Genomic DNA, 20,164 nt, shown 5'->3' on the forward strand with positions numbered 1-20,164 from the left:
ACCGCTGAGGGCTGCAGTGGTGCACCGGATGGGCTACAACTAAGCATCTGGAAGGTCTCAAATAAATGGGCAAAAAAGTAGTCCACAGATAATCTGTGTAGCAGACACTGAATATGCCGTGTGTGTGTGTGTGTGTGTGTGTGTGTGTGTGTGTGTGTGTGAGAGAGAGAGAGAGAGAGAGAGAGAGAGAGAGAGAGAGAGAGAGGGAGAGAGACAGACAGACAGACAGACAGACAGACAGACAGAGACAGAGACAGATTTTTTTTTGCTTTGCTTTTTGGGTCACACCGGCAATGCTCAGGGGTTACTCCTGGCTCCGCACTCAGGAATTACCCGTGGCGGTGCTCAGGGGACCATATGGGATGCTGGGAATTGAATCCAGGTTGGCCATGTGCTAGGCAAATGCCCTACCCGCTGGGCTATTGCTCCAGCCCTAGAGAGAGAGAGAGATTTAAAAGCAGAGAGAGAGACACCTCTTTCTCTCTGGGGATGAAGGGCGCGGTGTCCGCCATATTAAGACGACCACAGATGGGATTTACGACAAAAACTGCAGCAAAAGGACACGAGGGTGCTCTTGGGAAGGTGGGAGGCACCGGCCCCTCCCACCGCCGAGATGTGATCCCGGGGGCCTCACGCGTGTGCGGCCTCTCCGCAGCTGCACAAGCGTGAATCCAGACCCAGCAAAACCTCTTTCGGCATGAGCAACTCCTCGCAGAATGTCTCCAGCCTGAGAACTAAGCCTCGGCCCCGTGCCCGCCCAGGAGGGGAAAGGTATTTCTCTCTCTCGCCTCTTTCTCTCCGGGGATGAAGGGCTCGGTGTCCACCATATTAAGACGACCACAGATGGGGTTTTCAAGCCTGCAATGCTCCAATATCTGAAAGAAATCTCCCTGGACTTAGTGTTAAAGTATAGAAATTCAAAACCGCGCAACCTTATTTGTCTTCACAGTAGGTCTGAATCTAGTGGGGTACTCCTAACAATAGTGAGGTATGTGTTGAAATATTGAATGTAACCAAAGTAAACAGAATGTAAAATGAAACTTATCAGTTACAAGGTAGGGGGTGGGGGATTGGGATGGGAGGTGTACTGTGTGGGTTTTTTTTTTTTTGGTGGTGGTATATGGGCACTGGTGAAGGGATGGTTGTTTCAGCATTGTATAACTGAGACCTAAGCCTGAAAGCATTGTAATCTTCCACACGGTGATATAATAAAATAAAATTTTTATTTAAAAAAAAATAAAAAAAATAAAAGCAGAGAGAGAGAGAGAAAGAAGAAAAGTGTCTGCCACAAAGCAGGTGGGGTGGGGGCAGGGGGTGGGAGGCAAACTGAGGACATTGGTGGTGGGAAACACACACTGGTGGAGCGTTTGGTCAGTGATGACAATTTACACACACCCCAGCAGGTTCTACCATCCGCTCCCTGTTGGATCACTGACCAAACGCACACTGGTGGATGTTCGATCATTGTATGACTGAAACTCAACCATGAAAGCTTTGTAACTGTATCTCACGGTGATTCAATTTAATTTAAAAAAAAAAGAAAAAACATAAAAAGTATAGAGGGAGTGTACTCAGTAGACGGGTCTTCAGATCTAAGAGAAGGGTGAGGTAGGAAGAGTTCTGCTCACCTGGACCCCAGATCCACCACCTTGTTCACTGCTAGACTTCCTACGCCACTCCTGGGAGTGTCCATTAAATTCCTCTTTATGACTAGGAAGAGAATGGAGGTGAGGCAGGGGACACACCTGGAAAATAGACAGTGGCCTGAGCCTGACCTCCCATAGCCCCACCCCTCTCCCAGAGGCTGGCCCTCATGACTTTTAAAAGCCTGCTGTTGGGGCTGGAGCAATAGCACAGCGGGTAGGGCGTTTGCCTTGCATGTGGCCAATCCAATTCAGTTCAATTCCCAGCATCCCTTAGGGTCCCCTGAGCACTGCCAGGAGTGGTTCCTGATTGCAGAGCCAGGAGTAACCCCTGTGCGTTGCCATGTGTGACCCACCCAAAGATTTAAAAAAAAAAAAAAAGGCTGCTGTCAACTTCCTGTTCTCCATCATTCATATGCAGGATTTTTCATCACCATCTGCCCACACCACTGAGAATTCATAGTTTGTTTACTCACCCTGGGGCCAGTGGACCCTCACCCCAAGTTGTGTAGGGTCCAGGATGAGCCTTTCTGGAGGTGAACTCTGCACAATCACAATTTACACACACCCCAGCAGGTTCTACCGTTCGCTCCCTGTTGGGTCACTGACCAAAATCCTACATCTCTGATACTTTCATTCCTTTATCTGTAAAAATGGGGCTAATGGCACTAAATATGTCACCCTGTCATGAGGCTTTTAGGAAGGCTGGTTACACCGGGCGCCCGGTTCCTGCCCTGGAACACAGTAAGCACCCAGAAAATGTTAGCTGATGAATGTTAGCTATTGATCTGCTCAGAATCCCCCCACCCACCCACCCACCCCACACAAATACGTCATTGTAAATTTCATCATAAATTCCCAAAGTCTTAGGATCTTCAAGGAAGTAATCACTGGAGTCCCCCTACTACTTCTCCAACTGTGCTCCAGAGAACAGTACTCGCACCAGATGTTCTTCAGTACCATGGATCCAAATATCAAAAACAATGACAATAAAAGCATCGAATATTCTCATGGAAGATTAGGACATTCCAGGGCAATGTCCTAAGAGTACAGCAGGTGGGATATTTGCCTTTCAAGACAAGGTTCAAGGATTTGGTTCTGTGGCAGTGCAGGCTGTAGCTATTTCACAAAAGACTGAGGCATCCTGGGGCAATTGCGCCACCAGTACAGCAGCTGGGGCATTTGCCTCCCCCCACCCCAGCACCCATACGATGTCCCCTGAACCTCCCAGATATGACCCCTGACTGCAGAGTTAGGAGTAAGCCCTGAGCACTTCCTGGCGGTGTCCCCAAACAAACAAAAACTCCCCTGAAAGATTGAAGCAAAAAAAAAAAAAAATGGCATTACTCTGCATATAATTCCAGATCCTCCAATGTATCTTTGGACAGGCAACACTCATAACAGGAAAGAACACAGAAAACTTCTCTCCACAGAGAAATTCTAAAAATGGCCTTGGGGAGATGGGGGGTTCGGAGTGATAGTACAGAGGGTATGGCGTTTGCCTTGCACACAGCCGGCCGGATTCAATCCCCAGCATCCCATATGGTCCCCCAAGCACCACCAGGAATAATTTCTGAGTGCAGAGCCTGGAGTAACCCCTGAGTATCACTGGGTATGACCCAAAAAGCAAAAATATAAAATAAATGTATGTTAAAAACAGAGAAAGAAAGAAGGAAAGGAAGGAAGGAAGGAAGGAAGGAAGGAAGGAAGGAAGGAAGGAAGGAAGGAAGGAAGGAAGGAAGGAAGGAAGGAAGGAAGGAAGGAAGGAAGGAAGGGAGAAAGAGAGAGAGAAAGAAAGAAGGAAAGAAAGAAAGAGAGAGAAAGAAAGAAAGAAAGAAAGAAAGAAAGAAAGAAAGAAAGAAAGAAAGAAAGAAAGAAAGAAAGAAAGAAAGAAAGAAAGAAAGAAAAAGAGAGAGAGAGAAAGAGAGAGAGAAAGAGAAAGAAAGAGAGAAAGCCCAGTAATCCAAAAAAAAATTGAGGTTTTTTTTTTTTTTGGAGGGGGGGAAAAAAACTGACCTTGAGCTTATTGATCAAAGCCAATGCCCTAACCCGGTGGCCCCTCTCTGCGAGCCCTCCTCTCCTCTCCTCTAGCTTGGTCCCAAGGTGCAACGCCCCCGAGTGGCGGTATGCCTGAAGCACGTTGGAAACTTGTTTCTCCGCAGGTGCCTGAGCCCCTGAGCCCGCGGGCAGCTGCCCGCCTTCCCAGCCCCGTGTCCCCTGGAAGGATGGACTGGGGGGAGCTCAGTCATGCGGCGTGTGTGGCGCGATGCAGCAGGCTGAGTGCGGGTTGTCGCTATTAAGAGGTCCAGCGCCTGACTGTTCCAGGGAAGGCCAGGGGAGTCAAGACAGACACACAGCGGGGCTAGCGACAGTACAGCGGGTAGGGGGTTTGCCTTGCACACAGCCGACCTGGGTTCGATTCCCAGGATCCCGTATGGTCCCTCGAGCACCGCCAGGAGTAATTTCTGAGTGCAGAGCCAGGAGTAATCCCTGTGCATCGCCGGGTGTGACCCAAAAAGAAAAACGGAAAAAAAAAAAAAAAAGACACACAGATTTCCCCGCACTGCAGCTGTCCAGGGTGGACCGTCCAGGTACCTTGAAAACAAACCTGGGACAAGGCTGGGACTAGCCCAGAAACTGCGTCAAGAAGGAAGCCAAGTTCCCCTTCCGGCCACACATACAGGAAATCAGATCCATCAAAACAAAAACACCAAGCCTTGTGTATGCTTGTATTTTAATCTCCCGCCTTGTCGAGACCACGTAAGCCACAGCAATTCCAATTCCACTTGCTCCCTCGGCCATTTCACACTCTCTTTCTTGTGTTCCAAAGGTTTTTTAAAACGCTAATTTTTTTTTCACCTAATGATGTTTCAAGATATCAATGAATATAATCCACCCCCAAAACGCAACCAGGAAACCATCCTCCTTAGGGCTTTGGCGACTGTAGCTAGTTAGCGGATCCTGAAACATCTCAAGGCAGCGGAACTCAAGTCGAAAGGGGAGCGCAAACAGGGCTGACCAGTTAAGCTGGTATTTAAATGCGGCACTAAAAATGCATTTCACACCCAACTTCATCAATCACCAAGCAATCTTGGTTTGCATCTTGGCTACCAAAAGAAAATGAGATTTGTTTCCCTGAAGAAATATGTCAGCGCTCTGCTTGAATTATTAAGCTTTACTATTACGGAGAGAAACAGAGTCTTAAAGGTGGGGGTGGGGCGGAGGCAGGAGAAAGATAGAAAAAGAAATAAAATTAGAGCCAGGTTGCCATCTACAGATTGTTATTAGCACTGCTCATTTCTGCAGATAACAGAACCCCAGGAAAGATCTGCATAGTTGCAGTAAAATAGGGATAAAATAATGTGACTCAATATTCATTCTCAAAAACAAACCAAAAAAGCAAGTTAGATTAAAATTCTATTTTTTTCCTAATTAAGATGAGCACAGTATAGGTAAAAATCGCTGGATCAAAAAAAAAAAAAACTACACATTCTAACACCTACTAGGAAATCTTCAAAGATGGCCATCCAAATTCTAAAAATTAACCCTCTGAAGTAAAATCAAGCAGATCACTTAATTGCAAATTTAAAATCTGTAAAAGAAACTATGCAGATGTCAGCTCTAAAACCAGTTTCCATTTCTTCCATTTTCCTTCTAATCCATATTCCTTTCACCTTTCCAAGAGTAAAAGCCCCTTGAGTCAGAAGAATACAAAGGCATAGCTTGCCTCTTATTACTGTAACAGAAGATACGAAAGCAAAAAAAAAAAAAAAAAAGGAGCATCTCTAAAAGTAAATGACTAAAATAAGCCTGAAGTTAGGAATAAAAACAAGGAGAGGGTTGCTTTTGACAACATAACCTAGAAAATTCCTATAGCAGGAAACATCAGCAGACAGATTTGTTATCCAAAAATTAGTCCGTGTTTCAACAGCATAGATGTAAAGTTACATCCTTAAACTTTATCAATGATGATTTAAACTTTCTCTTTAAACAGCAACAATTTTTTTTCATTTTTTCTAGCACTGTAGCACTGTTCTCCTCTTGTTCATAGACTTGCTCGAACGGGCACCAGTAACGTCTCCATTGTGAGACTTGTTGTTACTGCTTTTGGTATATCGAATACACCACAGGGAGCTTACCTGACTCTGCCATGCAGGCGGGATACCCTCAGTAACTTGTCGGGCTCTCCGAAAGGGATGGAGGAATCTAACCCGGGTCGGCCGCGTGTAAAGCAAATGCCCTACCTGCTGTGCTATTGCTCCAGCCCATGGACACATGACAGATGAAAAAAATGGAGCAAAGCGAAGAAAGCAAGTGTAGTTTTCATGACGGACAAAAAATGTTTGGGGAAGCCAAAATTTATTTCTCCAAATTATACCTTTTCTCAATCAAAATAAAAAGACACAAAATGCTTCATTAACTATTTTATCTGCTTTGACGTCAGGAATGATACTTGCCTCTTCTTGGGGATGGAGGATGGGGGTGAAAATCAGTTCCTAAAGATCCATGTCACAGTAAGTTCCAGCAATTTAAAAAAAAATCACCTACATAAGACAAAACTACACACACAAATATATATATATACACTTAAAATGGGCAAATACTGCAAACAATTCCAGCATTCTCTATAGATAGAACAGCTGGCCGGTTCCTACTTTTTTCCTTAGTGCCTTTTTGTTTGTTTGTTTGGGTCACACCCGGCGATGCACAGGGATTACTCCTGGCTTTGCACTCAGGAATTATCCTGGTGGTGCTCCGGGGACCAAATGGGATGCTGGGAATCGAACCTGGGTCAGCCACATGCAAGGCAAATGCCCTACCCACTATGCTATCTTTCCAGCCCCTTCCTTAGTGCCTTTAAAATAAGACTTCTTCCTTGTAGGGAAACTTCGTCCTTGTAGGGAAAAGATCAATGTGCTTCTTCTGTTTCCATACCAACCAATATAAATATTATTAAAAACTATTTGGGATTCCTGACGCAAGCAAAAGTAAAATCAAAACTCCTGACAACTTAGCTGATTAAAAGAGGGGAGGGCAGTTAGGATAGAGGAGGGACCAGTATGACAATGACAGTTGGAAATGATCCCTCTGGAAAAGAACTCAGTGTTAAAAGTAGGTAAAGGGATATATATGACAATCCTTCAGTATTTGTATTGAGAACCACAATTCCCAAAAGAAGTGGGAGTGGGGGCGAGGGGAAGGGAGAGAGACAGACAGACAGACAGAGACAGAGAGACAGAGAGAGACAGAGACACAAAGAGAGAGAGAGAGAGAGAGAGAGAGAGAGAGAGAGAGAGAGAATGTGTATCTCCCACAGAGGCCGACTGTGGGTGAGAGATGGAAGGAGGGAAATTAGAGACATTGGCAGTGGGAAACGTACAGTGCCCCCCCCCAAAAAAAAACCAAAATAAAAATAAATAAAAATAATAAGACCAATAAGAAGCGTTTTTATCAGAAAACAAGAGTGTTTGTGGCATCTCTGGTTACAAATAGAACTGAATTCAGAAAATAGCGTCATCTTTTCTACGTGGCCAGTCTCCCCCGAACACTCTTCTCCGTGGTCCCCGTGCGAGGAACAGGGACATCTCTTTGAGAAGGAAACTTGCGCATGGAGCCCTACAACAACGCGGAGAATACAGCAAACTCACCGCTGTTCGCAGCCGCTTGCGCCGACTTCTTCAACTTTACATTCTGTTTCCCTTTCGTGGCTTTTGCCACGACATCGTCTTTCTTCCCCTTCCTCTTGGGGGGCTGAGGCGTGGGGTTTTCGACGGATCCAAGGGTGGACTTCGACTGGCGATCATTTCCCTACAAAGGACGAAGACGAGACTCTGATGACAGAGTTGCCACCGAATGAGCCTCCCCTGGCACCCCAACACATGTGACATCTTCCCCGGTCGTAAGCCGGAGAGGGGAGGCAGGCCTGGTGCTAACTGTGCTCCCGATATTGTTAAGACCGAACTTAACTGTGTATTGCAAACCATGCCACCCAAAAGGGGGGGGAGAGAGGGAGGAAGGGAGGGAGGGAGGGAGGGAGGGAGGGAGGGAGGGAGGGAGGGAGGGAGGGAGGGAGGGAGGGAGGGAGGGAGGGAGGGAGGGAGGGAGGGAGGGAGGGAGGGAGGGAAAGTGCCTGCCACAGAGGCAGGGGTGGGGTGGGGTGTGACAGGAGGGAGACTGGGGACATTGGTGGTGAGAAAATGTACCTGGGTGGAGGGGTGGGTGTTGGAACGTTGTATGACTGAAACTCAATCATGAAAGCTTTGTAACTGTATGGTGATTCAATATTCATGGTGATTCAATAAAAAATTCATGGTGATTCAATAAAAAAATAATTTTTTTAAGATCTAAGTTAACTCTAATTAGCAATTGCAGAAGCATCAAGCTGAAGAAGGCATGAGACAAAATTATTAGCTGACCACTGCTGGGTAGCACTGACCAGGAGTCCTGTGATGTTCTATCAACTCAATTCTCATTACCCAGCGTCCATGGTCCCTTCATCACCCCTCGGCGTAAATGAAGAGAGAAAGGTGAGAGAGTCACAGAGCCAGCAAGGAAGTCAGCTCAGGCCCACTGCCTCAGCCGTCCCCTCTCTCCCGCCCTTCCCAAGCCTACTGGACAAGGGACAGCGGACGCCTTTGGTTCACTTCATCTAGAAATGTTCATTTCTTAATGAGTTGTCACTGAGAATATAGACATATCAACATGCAAGCGGAAAATACACTGGGACAATTTTCTCTGATGCTAATTTACCTGGGGATGACGGCTGAGGTAACTGCAAAACCAGAGCAACCCACACCCGCCTCTGCTGCTGGATTCTGCTCACCCCCACTCCTGCAGGGCACCCCGGGAGCCTAGAGGACACCCCGGGCCCCCACGGGTCTCTGGAAGTGAAGATCTTGCCTCGAAGAAGGGGCCTCCAAAGCATGAAGGAGCAGTTGCTTTAAGTGGCACCTGTCACGGGTACCAGTACACAGACCAGCAGGTCACATAGCAACGCCCCCCCCACCCCGGGGCAGACGCCATCAGAACCCCAGGAAGGGCTGAGCTGATACTCAGCCACTATTGCTCAGCCACTATTTCCTGCCTCTGAAGCAGGAAACCCTGACTCGGATGCTCAAAGGTAACCTCAGCTGAGTGCAGAAAGTGTGAGGCTGCAACAGGAGGAAGGATGTACATTTCAGAGACCTGAAGGGCCCGGCTTATCAAATATTGTGAAATACTTTAGCACAGCAGGTAGGGCATTTGCCTAGCACGTGGCCAAACCATGCTCGATTACTTTGCCCCTCTCGGAGAGCCCGGCAAGCTACCGAGAGCATCCCGCCCGCATGGCAGAGCCTGGCAAGCTTCCCGTGGTGTATTCGATATGCCAAATACAGTAACAGCAAGTCTCACAATGAAGACGTTACTGGTGCCCACTCAGCAAATCGATGAACAATGGGATGACAGTATTACAATGCTACTTTATAAACATATGCCAAATACAGTAACAGCAAGTCTCACAATGAAGACATTACTGGTGCCCACTAAGCAAATCGATGAACAATGGGACGACAGTATTACAGTGCTACTTTATAAACATTTTTTAAAAATTAAAAATAAAAAAATAAATAAAGTACCTGACTCTGGGCTGTTCCACCACTAACACCTATAAACCCTCCACTAAGCAGCTCCCACTCTAACCCTAGACCTTCATCCTTTAAAGGGATTAATGTACCTGGCTCATTCACAGGGATGGGAGGGGAATGTCTGTAGAACAACTTGTACCGTGCCTGGCATGCGATATTGGGTCTATGAGTATCAAAGTACTTTCTCCAAGAGCAGACTTAATATCTCTTGTTCTAAGACCCAATCAAACTCAGACCATATTGGGCGCAATTTTTATGCAACATCTGTACTACGCTAGTATCTGGAAATAAATGTAGTAATATTAAATAAACAATCAGCCTAGAAACCTATTATAACTGCTCATTTTCAACATTTATATATTCAGTCATGCAGAAGCATTTAAATAGTTTTAGCCATCACCCAATTAAGAATAGAAAAATTCACAGCCTTACAAATGAAGTTATTTAGGCTATTTTGTCATAGCCTACAAGAAAATGAATTATGCATAGATTTATTACCAGTATGAAAACTTGTCCAAATCTATAACACTTTTTGCATGATTTAATTTCCTATTCCAGCTGCAATTTAAACGTACAGTTTCCATTTAATTATTGCATTAACTGCAACCACAGTTATTTTTTCCTTTCCTTTTTTTCATGTGATTCTCACATGACCATTGGGGGGGGGAAAGCCAGAGAGAAGAGACAGATGACATGATTCCAGCGGAGATCCCAAAGCCATCAGAGAGGAGGAAGCAGCAGAGACTCTGGCCTTAAGCAACTCAGATTCCACCCCTGGCTCTTCACAAGATCCCCCAGTACAGAGCCAGGAGTAAACCCTGAGCATCGCGGGATGTGGCCCAGACTTTTTTTTTTTCAAAAGGTAAGAAAACCCAAAACCGTCAGCCAGGTCTCATCTATCTGGTTTATTTTTCAACTGAGTTGTTCATCCCAAGATTTTGAAACCTGCAAACCAAACCTTTGACTGAGGTAAAGGATGACAGCTCAAATCGTAGTGCACATCCCAACGCGTGATGCCCACGTTTGAGTCCCTGACACCACCTGCTCGACACCTGGTCTCCGCCAATCATCCAAGCATGATGGGATTTCTCTATAGAAATAAATACTTTGGAATCCCCTTTTCTATTGAATCACCGTGAGATACACTGTGCTCATGGGAGTTACAAAGTTGCTCATGATAGTGTTTCAGTCATACAATGTTTCAACACCTGTCCCTTCACCAGTGTACATTTTTCACCACCAATGTCCCCTCCTGCCCCTTCCCCTGCCTGCCTCTAACGGCAGGCAATGTTCTCTCTCTCTCTCTCTCTCTCTCTCTCTCTCTCTCTCTCTCTCTCTCTCTCTCTCTCTCTCTCTCTCTCTCTCTCCTCCCTCCCTCCCTCCCTCCCTCCCTCCCTCCCCCCTTTTTGGGCATTATGATTTGCAAAACAGATACTGAGAGGTTATAAGGTATATTCCTTTCAACACTCAGTTCCTGTCCAAAATGATCATATCCAACTATTATTGCTGAGAGCCCTTTTAGCAGGCCCACTACTCCCAGCTCTGTGCTCGGGGACTGCTTCCCTTAGTCTCAGGGGACACCAAAGGGTGCCAACCATCTAACCCAGGTCAGCTGTATGCAAGGCAAACACCTTACTTCAGGTACTATCTTTCCAGTCTCTGGGATCAAGTTTAATAAGACTGCCTGCGCCTCATTTTCTTGTTTCACTGAAACCTTTTAATGTCCAAACAGCTGGTCTAGAGAGTGTTATAGGGTATGTTTCCCTAAAACAGCCACCCAAAGGGTCCAAGTATGACTTTGTGCCAAAGATCAAACGGCTGCGGATACCTCAACAAGTCACACTCACGGCTGTAGCCCGTGGGAGGCGTGAGCCACATTCCTGCCCTCTGCGTCACACACACGTCAGAATAACCCACAGAAAGGACAAATCTCGGCTCAAGCAAGATAAAAATGAAAGAGGGACCTTTATGCACCCCTCCCTCTACTGAGAGAGATTGTTTCAAACCCACTTGCCACCATAATGCCCAAAAGGAGAAAGAAAAGAAGGAAGAGGAGGAGGAGGAGCAGGAAGGGGGAGGTGGAGGAGGAGAAGGGAGAAGAGGAGGGGGAGGAGGAGGAGGAGGAAGATGAGGAGGAGGAGGAGGAGGAGGAGGGGGAAGGGGAGAACAAGAGCAAGAACAAGAACACTGGTGGGCATGAAACTTTGTGTGACTGAAACCCAATCACGAACAACTTTTAACTGTGTATCGCACTGATTCAATTAAAATATAAATTTAAAATAAAATGAAATATTTTTTAAAAAATCAATCAATCGGGCCATATCTATAGTACAGTAATAACAGCATATGCCTTGCACGTGGCAGACCCGGGTTCGATCCCCAGCATCCCCTATGGTCCCCTGAGCACAGCCAGGAGTAATTCCTGAGTGCAAGGCCAGGAGTAACCCCTAAACATCGATGGGTGTGACTCAAAAAGAAAAAAATATCAATCAATCAACAAGCCCACTTGCCTCGGCTCTGGCTCTTCCCTTCAAGACCCAAGTTGACTCTTTTCCTTCCCACCGTCCACCCATTTCACCACCACCCCCCCAGACATACCAAAGATGCATGGGCCCTTACACACCCAGTTTGCGATCTCGGCGTGATGTCATTGCCTCACGGAGCCAGCCTGGCCTTGACACATCTCAGTGATACTCCCTTGGCTGCCACACAAGCAGGACAGTAGCTGGCCGGTGTGTCCCGCACTTGCCTGCCCAGCCTGGGCCCGTGCTAACCTCGGTTTCCCCAGAGACCAAATGAAAACGAGACTTTATGTACAACCCTGTCGCCTTCTGCCCTGAGCCTGGGCCATTCCGGCCTTTGATGCAGTCAGTGGCTCCCGGCACTGTGTCTGAGCTGCAGTGGTCACTCACGCGGGCCCAGCCACGCGGCGCTGCCCTTGGACTTTCCGTTTCTCCCACTAGAGGGCGCGCTGGCTCTACCTTGCCGCGGGGCCGCGCGCAGCGGCCCTGAGCTCCCGGCTGGCGTTTCTGCACGTTCGCGACAACTGCAGACAGACAAGTCGAGCTTCGGGAACTAGAATCGCTTTCAAAACTAGAATCGCGACTGCAAATGCATCGCCACATGCTCCTCTCCGTGACCCCCCCGGCTCAGTGAGTCGGTCTGAGGCGAGGCGAGGGAGTTCGGGATCCGTCCAGCTCTGCACAAAGCCGTTCCCAGCGTGGGTCTTGCACCCCGAGAACCTCATTACCCGCCTCGCGCTTCAAGGGGGGAGAGGGGGGCAAGCACTCACTAAAGCAACGTCGCGCAGAAAGCCCTGTTGGGCCCCCAGGCAGCAACCCTCCCCCCGTATGCAACGGAGCAATTCTTAGATAGCAAAGGTGGGAAACTAATTCCTAAAAATCTCCCTCTGGGTCCCCTTGGGCCACCCACATCGTAAATTCGGGGCTGACTTCGCAGAAATTCCCCAGGTTTTCCGTTCACTCTCCTGCAGCCCCCTTGGCCGCACACGCGAATTTCGCGCAATAGTTGCATCCTCCAGGGAGCCAATTAATTAAAGGAACGGAGAAGAGCGAGCCTTGGGCCAAAATCCACTCTGCAGCTCTGGACGTGGCTGGGCAAGAGATGCAAGAGTGACTCACGGGCCCATTAAACAGGTTTCCAGAAACCCTGCCGTGTTCCTGCTGCTCTGGCTGATCTGCTGCTCAAATGTGAGATCTGAAATACACCCGGAAGGCGCCCTCACACCTTCCCCCTCCATCCTGATGTGCTTTTCTTCAGGAATATCTGTGGTTAGCGTCAAATCAATGCACCCTGGAGCGTCTGCCCGTGGCATCTGTCCTGGCAATGATGAGCACGGCAGGATGGAGCTCTCTCCCGCACCTCTGCCCTCCCGTGAGACCAGGGCATCCTTCAGGCTGGACAGAGGGTTCATGGGGGGTCACTTGGTCTAAAAGACAGACACAGGCAGCTGCCCAAAGGTGATGTAGTAGATGGCCGTCTCTCCCCCCCACCACCGGGAGACCCCGACTTCCCCACAGCCTCCTGCTCCTGCCTGTTCTGCGGATACTGCTGCCTGTGTGAGCTTTGGCAAAAGCAGACCCTGCTCGCTCCCTCCTTCAAGCCCTCAACTACTGTCCATGTCCACTGTCCTCGTTGGGATAGAGAAGGGACCGGGATGACAATGAGGGTTGGAAGGGGTGGCTCTGGATGGGAGATGTGTGCTGAAAGTGGGCAAAGGACCAAACATGATGGCCTCTCAGTATCTGTATTGCAAACCGTAATGCCCAAAAGGAGAGAGGGAGAGAGAGAGAGACAGAGACAGACAGACAGACAGACAGACAGACAGAGACAGAGAGAGAGAGACGGAGGGAGAGGGAGAGGGAGAGGGAGAGGGAGAGGAGCAAAGTATCTGCCATAGAGGATAGAGGCAGGTCAAGGGAAGAGGCAGGAGGGATGAGGACGGATATTGGTGGTAGGAAATGTCCACTGTTGGAGGGATGGGTGTTGGGACATTGTATGACTGAAACCTGATCATGAAGCTTTGCAACTCTATCTCACAGTGATTGAATTAAAAAAAAAAATGATGCTTCTCACAAAAAAAAAAAAATCCTCTGCCTCCAGGTTCCCGAGTCACATGCCAACCTCTTGACCAGGGTCTCTGGGGAGCTTCCCTGGGCCTCTGGGTCCTTTTCTCCCCTGCCCCTCCCTCCCTTGCTCCCACCCCCACCCCCAACTTATATCATCAAGGTCTCGGCTGCAGAGAACTTGGTATCAGTTAGTGCCCTGACGCATGTTCTGGCCTCCTGGGGCAATCTGGAATTGGGTACACAGCCATGTGCCACACAGTGACGCCCCAGTCACCAGTGACCGGGTTTACCACAGCCGGCCTTCTTTGAGGTCGGGGTGTGCCATGGGATGGATGGACGACCTGTGCCGATATTCCTGGAGCATAAGGGCCTGCGGAGACATTTCTCAGAAAGTGTCCCTGTTCCAACGGTGCCTATGTGTGGAAGGGAGGACAGTCCACCTACCAACCACAGTCTCTGTCACCCTGCGTCTCTGTCTTAGTCTCTGTTTCTGTATCTCTCTGTATCTCTGTCTCTGTATTTCCCTCTGTCTCTGTCTCTCTCTGTCTCTGTCTCTCTGTCTCTGTCTCTCTGTCTCTCCCCCCCACCGTCCTCTCTCTTATACACACAAACACACTTCCCTCCATATAGAATGAAATTTGTACGAGACCCTACCCCTCATCCACATGTTCACAGACACTGACTTAGCTCCTGGCACCCAGCGTTAAGTGCTGAAGGAATGACAGTAGGTGGCGGATGGGTGGAGGGCAGGCGGGCTGGGCATTTGAGGAGAACTTTGGAAAGTTTGCTACCGTATTTTTTTTTCCAAGTGGCAGCATAGAAACCTCCTCTGTTAGAATTTCGAGACTGGGTTTTCTCCAGGTTGGAAATACCAGAAGCTGTGTCTTCCTGGGCCTGTCAGTCCCTGCAAACGGTCTGCTGTCAGCCCTGCCTGCCCCCGCCGTCACACCCTGGCCTGTGCGTTCCTCTTCATCACGTGCTTCAGTTTTGGACTGCCTGGTGACTCTGTCTGACCTTTCTCCCTCCGAGGAGCCCGAGAGCATGAGGCAGCACCATCGTGTTTTCCCTCATCAGATTCCACCCGGGGTTCCACGCCAGAAATACAGAAATGCAGCAACCTCATTCGATGACCTTCCAGGCCAGTGAGCAGGAACACAAACTACCCATATGCCTCCTGCATGTGAATTATTTTGTGAATTATTTTTCTTCTTAGTTTGGGGGCCACAGCCGGTGGTGCTCAGGATGAACTCCTGGCACCGGACTTGGGGATCACTCCTGGTGGTGTTCAGGGGTGTTGGGATCTAGCCTAAGATGGCTGCAGGCAAGGCAAGCGCCCTCCCTGCTGTACTATCTCTCTGTCCCCTATCTGTGCATTTATCAACAGGAAACACATCGCTCATTTTTAGCACCAAAGCAATAACTAAGTGGGCTTGACAAGTGTCAAGACGGTAAGCAGGGAATACCAAAGTCCAGTCACTGAGAAAGCAAAGAATTGCGTGTTGATCCTGGCTGTGACATCAACATTCCCTGTGACCTACCACCAGGCAGTCATCGACACGGGGCTCTGAGGAACTGCCCTTCCAGCCCCACTGCGAGCATTAATCTGTGTGGCTCACAGAAGCGATCCCGCTCCAAAGCTCCGAGGAAGCAGCAGATGAGATTTCCAAACCCCAAGCTCATGGTTCGGTTTGGGCTTTACTGCGACAAATACATATTTTCCATGATGCTTCCCTCACCTTCCCTGTCTCTTCTGGACAATGATTTTTCCTGTTCTCTGACATTTTAATTTCATTTCTTAATTGAATCACTGTGATATATACAGTTACAAAGCTGTCCATGATTAGGTTTTAGTCAGACAATGTTCCAACACCCATCCTCCACCTGTGTACATTTCCCAGCACCAAGGTCCCCAGTTTCCCTCCCGCTACCCATCTCCAGCCTGTCTCTATGGCAGGCACTTGCTCTCCCCTCCCTCCCTCCCTCCCTCCCTCTCTCCGTTTCTGTCTCTCTCTCTCTCTGTCCCTGTCCCTGTCTCTGTCTCTGTCTCTCTGTCTCTATCTCTGTCTCTCTTTCTCTCTCCTTTTGGGCATTATGGTTTGCAATATGGGTACTGAGAGATTATCATGGGTGTCCCCTCACCTCCTTTCAGCACGCAGTTCTTATCCAGAGTGATCGTTCCCAACTATCTTTGTCATAGTGGTCCCTTCTCTATCCCAGCTGCCTTCTCTATGCTACATCTACTAGCGGAATACTACACAGCTGTTAGAGAAAAAGGAAGTCCTGAAGTTCTCTCATACAAACAATAATTTGTGCAGTAATGCTGAGTCCTTGTCATCATAATCCTACAATAACCATACTACATTGGATGCACTGACCATTGAATAAGCAGACATTTGCCTTCAGTTTGAAATGATACAGGGTGTGGGGGGGGGGTATTTTTATTGTGACCAACCTGGAGATCCAGGGAAGCATCTAAGTCCTTGCTTTCTGTTCATTTGTTCAAGAAGAGGCTTGGGACCTCACACTACTCTGTCTTCACTTCCTTTTCTCCTTTTAAAACACAGGTACTAGGGGCTGGGGGGATAGTACTGCAGGTAGGGTGTTTGCCTTGCATGCGGTCAACCCAGGTTCAATCCCCAGCATCCCATATGGTCCCCTGAGCACTGCCAGGAGCAATTTCTGAGTACAGACCCAGGAGTAACTCCTGAGCATCATCGGGTATGACCCAAAAAGGTAAAAATAAAACACAAGGACTAGGCTCGAGAGATAGTGCAGGAGTTAAGTCACCTGCCGCCAGTTCACTGGATGGCCCCTGAGCACCGTCAAGTATGGACCAAACCCTCCCCCAAATAAAAAGTGCATTCATTCATTGTGGAGAATAATGGCACCCACCTTGTGGGTGAGTGCGTGCCACTGTTTATGCGCCATTATTATTTGTGTGCCACTAAGGAAACCACAGCTCCAAAGCCCTGGGCATGACAGGAGCCCTGGAGGGTTCACTCAGCCTCAGTCAGCAGTAACTTCTCCAAGCACGTGTCTGAGGTACTAAGTACCTCACACCTCCCTTCTGAAGGACACCCTTCCCCCCATTTCCCATGGACTCCTCAGCTTCAAGTTAAAGTCAACTCCCTCCATGTGTTTCCATCTCCCCCACACCCGCCCCACAACCCCTGGCATTATGGATGGAGGGGTTGACCATGGCTCAGACATGACCTTGCCAAACCCTGTTCTCAAGGTCACTTCAATGGCATGAAGCTCAAGGGCCAAAGTTACACTATATTGAGGACAAGCGCCTCACCAATGGGTAGGCGTGTCATCACGCTGAGCTCAGCTCTTTGCACAAAATGATTGTTTCAAGAATTTCACAAGGTAGGACCATGAAGGAGAGAAGAGAGGCTTAAATCCTCATTAGGAGAGCACATCCCCACCACTCAAACACTTTCTGTTCTCCCACAAAATAACAAAATAAGAATATTGCTCAGACAATAGAGAAGTAGAGAAATGGTCAAACCAATTCCAATCACTGCCAGCAAGGCAATTCGGTGAAAAGAAGAGAAAAGGAAGTTTTCTCACCAGAAAACCCTACCAAAGAAAGAATCCAGCATTGCATGGACCGTCCCCTCTCTGCGCAGGCACAGAGGATAATCAAGACAGGTTCAGAAATTATCTACAGGAGAGGGTCAGTCCTCAACAAAGAGGCACTTACTGGACATTTGCTAAATTAACAGAGAATGATGGATAGGAAATAGTCTGACAAGAAGCTAAATCACTGGGAATGGTTTACAATCTTTTATTGTTGCTTTTTTGTTTGTTTGGGGGCCACCTATGGTGGTCCTCAGGGCCTACTCCTGGCTCTGCACTCAGGAATCACTCCTGGTGGGACTCAGGATGCCAGGATGGAACCCAGGTGCACTACACGCAAGCAAAACACCCTACCCACTGTACTATCTCTCTGGCCCCTAAATCTTTTTTAAAGGAATAAAACTGAACATGATTGTTTTCTATCCAAAAAAAAAAACATATTTTAAGATTTCTTTTTCAGTATTCTTCACAGATAACAGAACTGGAGAGATGAATGGTTTGACCTAGCACAGCACTTTATTTTCAGTCAGTATCTGGAAGAACATTTGAAGGTGTTGGAAAGCATATTTTATTCCTCTCCTTAGCAACTTTATTTTGACACTTTATTTTCTGCTGTCTGTATCACTGTGTAGATTTTAACTGGGATATGAGTAGATCAGGCTTACAAAGGAAAAGATGGGTATTGTGAAATCTGTTTTTTAAACGTTAGCATTCTTTTAGAACCTTAATTGTGACCATTTGTGTTCTAGAGCTGTTTCACATAATTGCCAGCTACACCAGCAAGGCGGCTGTTTTATTTCTTCGAGTTTAATTGAAACCCAAAGGACAGTCACTCTGCATCGTGCAGAAATATAGAGCACTAATGAGTAAAGCATCTGATACTTACGCTCCCTTTAGACTTTCTGGATCCGACAATAGGAGGTAGTGAAGAGGCTTTCTGGCTGCGGAAACAAATTGCAATTTAGAAATCAGATTGTTATTTGCAAAGAACATCGAATGCAAGATAACCATCATTCCCACGCTATGACTGCGACCAGGAACTCAAATGCTTGCTGGCCTCAGTGTTTCACAAACATAATACTGACCTTCTCAAATTCACAAAGTCCACCATAAAATTTCCAAACTCCATTCCAAAAGATTTTTAATCTCGGATACCCCTTCAACTGATGCTTGCAAATAAACTTGTAGCATCCCCAGGAAAAAAAAAATTGCTGACATTTGTATTAAAATCCCCAGTTTTTTCTTTACAGTTCCAAAGAAAAAGTCTTTCCCAAACTGAAGAATGGTTTTTGCTGGAGTTAAAAATCAAGAATTGGGCAGGAGTACTAGTACAGTGAGTAGGTCATTTACCTTGCATTTAGCTCACCTGGGTTCGATCCCCAGCATCCCATATGATCTCCTGAGCACAGCCAGGAGTAAATCCTGAGTATAAAGGCAGGACCGGGGCTGGAGTGATAACACAGCGGGTAGGGCGTCTGCCTTGCATGCGGCCGACCGGATTTGGATTCCCAGCATCCCATAGAGTCCCCTGAGCACTGCTAGAAGAAATTCCTGAGTGCAAAGCCAGGAGTAATCCCTGTGCATCACCTGGTGTGACCCAAGAAGGAAAAAAAAGTAGGACCAACCCCTGAGTATCCCTGAGTGTGCCCTGAAACCACAAATAAATAAATAAATAAAATTCAAGATCTTGGGGCTAGAGCAATAACAGCAGGCAGAGAATTTGCCTTGCACATGGCCAACTGGGGTTCAATCCAGAACCTCATACATGGTTCTCCAAGGAATGGTCCCTGAGCACAGAACCAGGGGTCAGCCCCAAGAATTGCAAAGTGTGCCCCCCCAGCCCCCCAAAATCAAGAACTTTCCTTTGTTTCTATACTGTCTGCCACCATCAGGTCAGAATCGCATTGAGATTCAGGAAGCTTCTGAACCAGTCATCCTCAGACACACGCACGCAAAGCACCTTGGTTTCTAAGAGGAAGTTCTTTCAAAGATGTCTCTAGCATTAGGAAAAAAAAAAAACATCTTAAAAGGCAGGTGAAGCTCTCCAAAAATAGAGGGTGCACCGATAAAGATGAATCTTAGTCATTTGTCAGAGAGAGGCCGCTCTGAATCCCAGCTCCGTCTCTTGTCCAGTAAACTCGAGACGCAGGCAGACTCCTGCAGTGAGGCTCAGACGGCAAGAAGGATTTGGCTTCACGGCTGACTAAGTCCGGTGGGCAGTAGTCGTGCTGCTAAAGAATGCTAAAGTGCTGCAAACCCGTGCGCTTTCAGCATGTTTCCAACCCTGCCCTGAAGTTCCATTTCCCCTAGTCCTCGTTTACTCGCGATCCCTGGCCTCTCAATCAAGCTACACAAATTGCAAGTTGAAGGCAAGCAAAGTAGTTATATCCAGCTCTGTCCTGCAAATAGAAGATGCCCTGAAGAGTGGACAATCATGGTTTCAAGAGACAAGTGACCAAGTAGCACCTTATCAAATACAAATACATGACATTTTGAATACAAATACATGACATTTTGAATACAAATACATGACATTTTGTAGAGACAAAAAGTTCAGGAGCCTGGTACGTAATTAAAGGTGTGATATTTAAATGTTTGCATGTACTACCGAAATACCTGTTCACAAGTGAAATTATATTAAAGTTGCTACAAAGAGGTATAAAATTAGTTTTCGATGCCTTTAGATGTTCTTCTAGATGCCAATTGAAAAATTATGTGATCTAAA

At 47.4% G+C, this 20,164-nt stretch overlaps 1 protein-coding gene across 1 annotated transcript in view; it reads right to left on the bottom strand.

The window, feature by feature from the left end:
* The window catches only part of DCDC2 (doublecortin domain containing 2), a 156,241-nt gene that overhangs the window by 71,654 nt on the left and 64,423 nt on the right, over positions 1-20,164 (bottom strand). The window contains exons 7-8 of the mRNA XM_055127493.1: positions 18,326-18,380; positions 7,292-7,451 (exon numbers count right to left, since the gene is read on the bottom strand). Coding sequence (XP_054983468.1) covers positions 7,292-7,451; positions 18,326-18,380 — 215 coding nt within the window. The remainder of the gene's footprint in view (positions 1-7,291; positions 7,452-18,325; positions 18,381-20,164) is intronic.

This window comes from Sorex araneus, chromosome 2 (assembly GCF_027595985.1).
Source record: "Sorex araneus isolate mSorAra2 chromosome 2, mSorAra2.pri, whole genome shotgun sequence".
In the NCBI taxonomy this organism is placed as follows: Eukaryota; Metazoa; Chordata; class Mammalia; order Eulipotyphla; family Soricidae; genus Sorex; species Sorex araneus.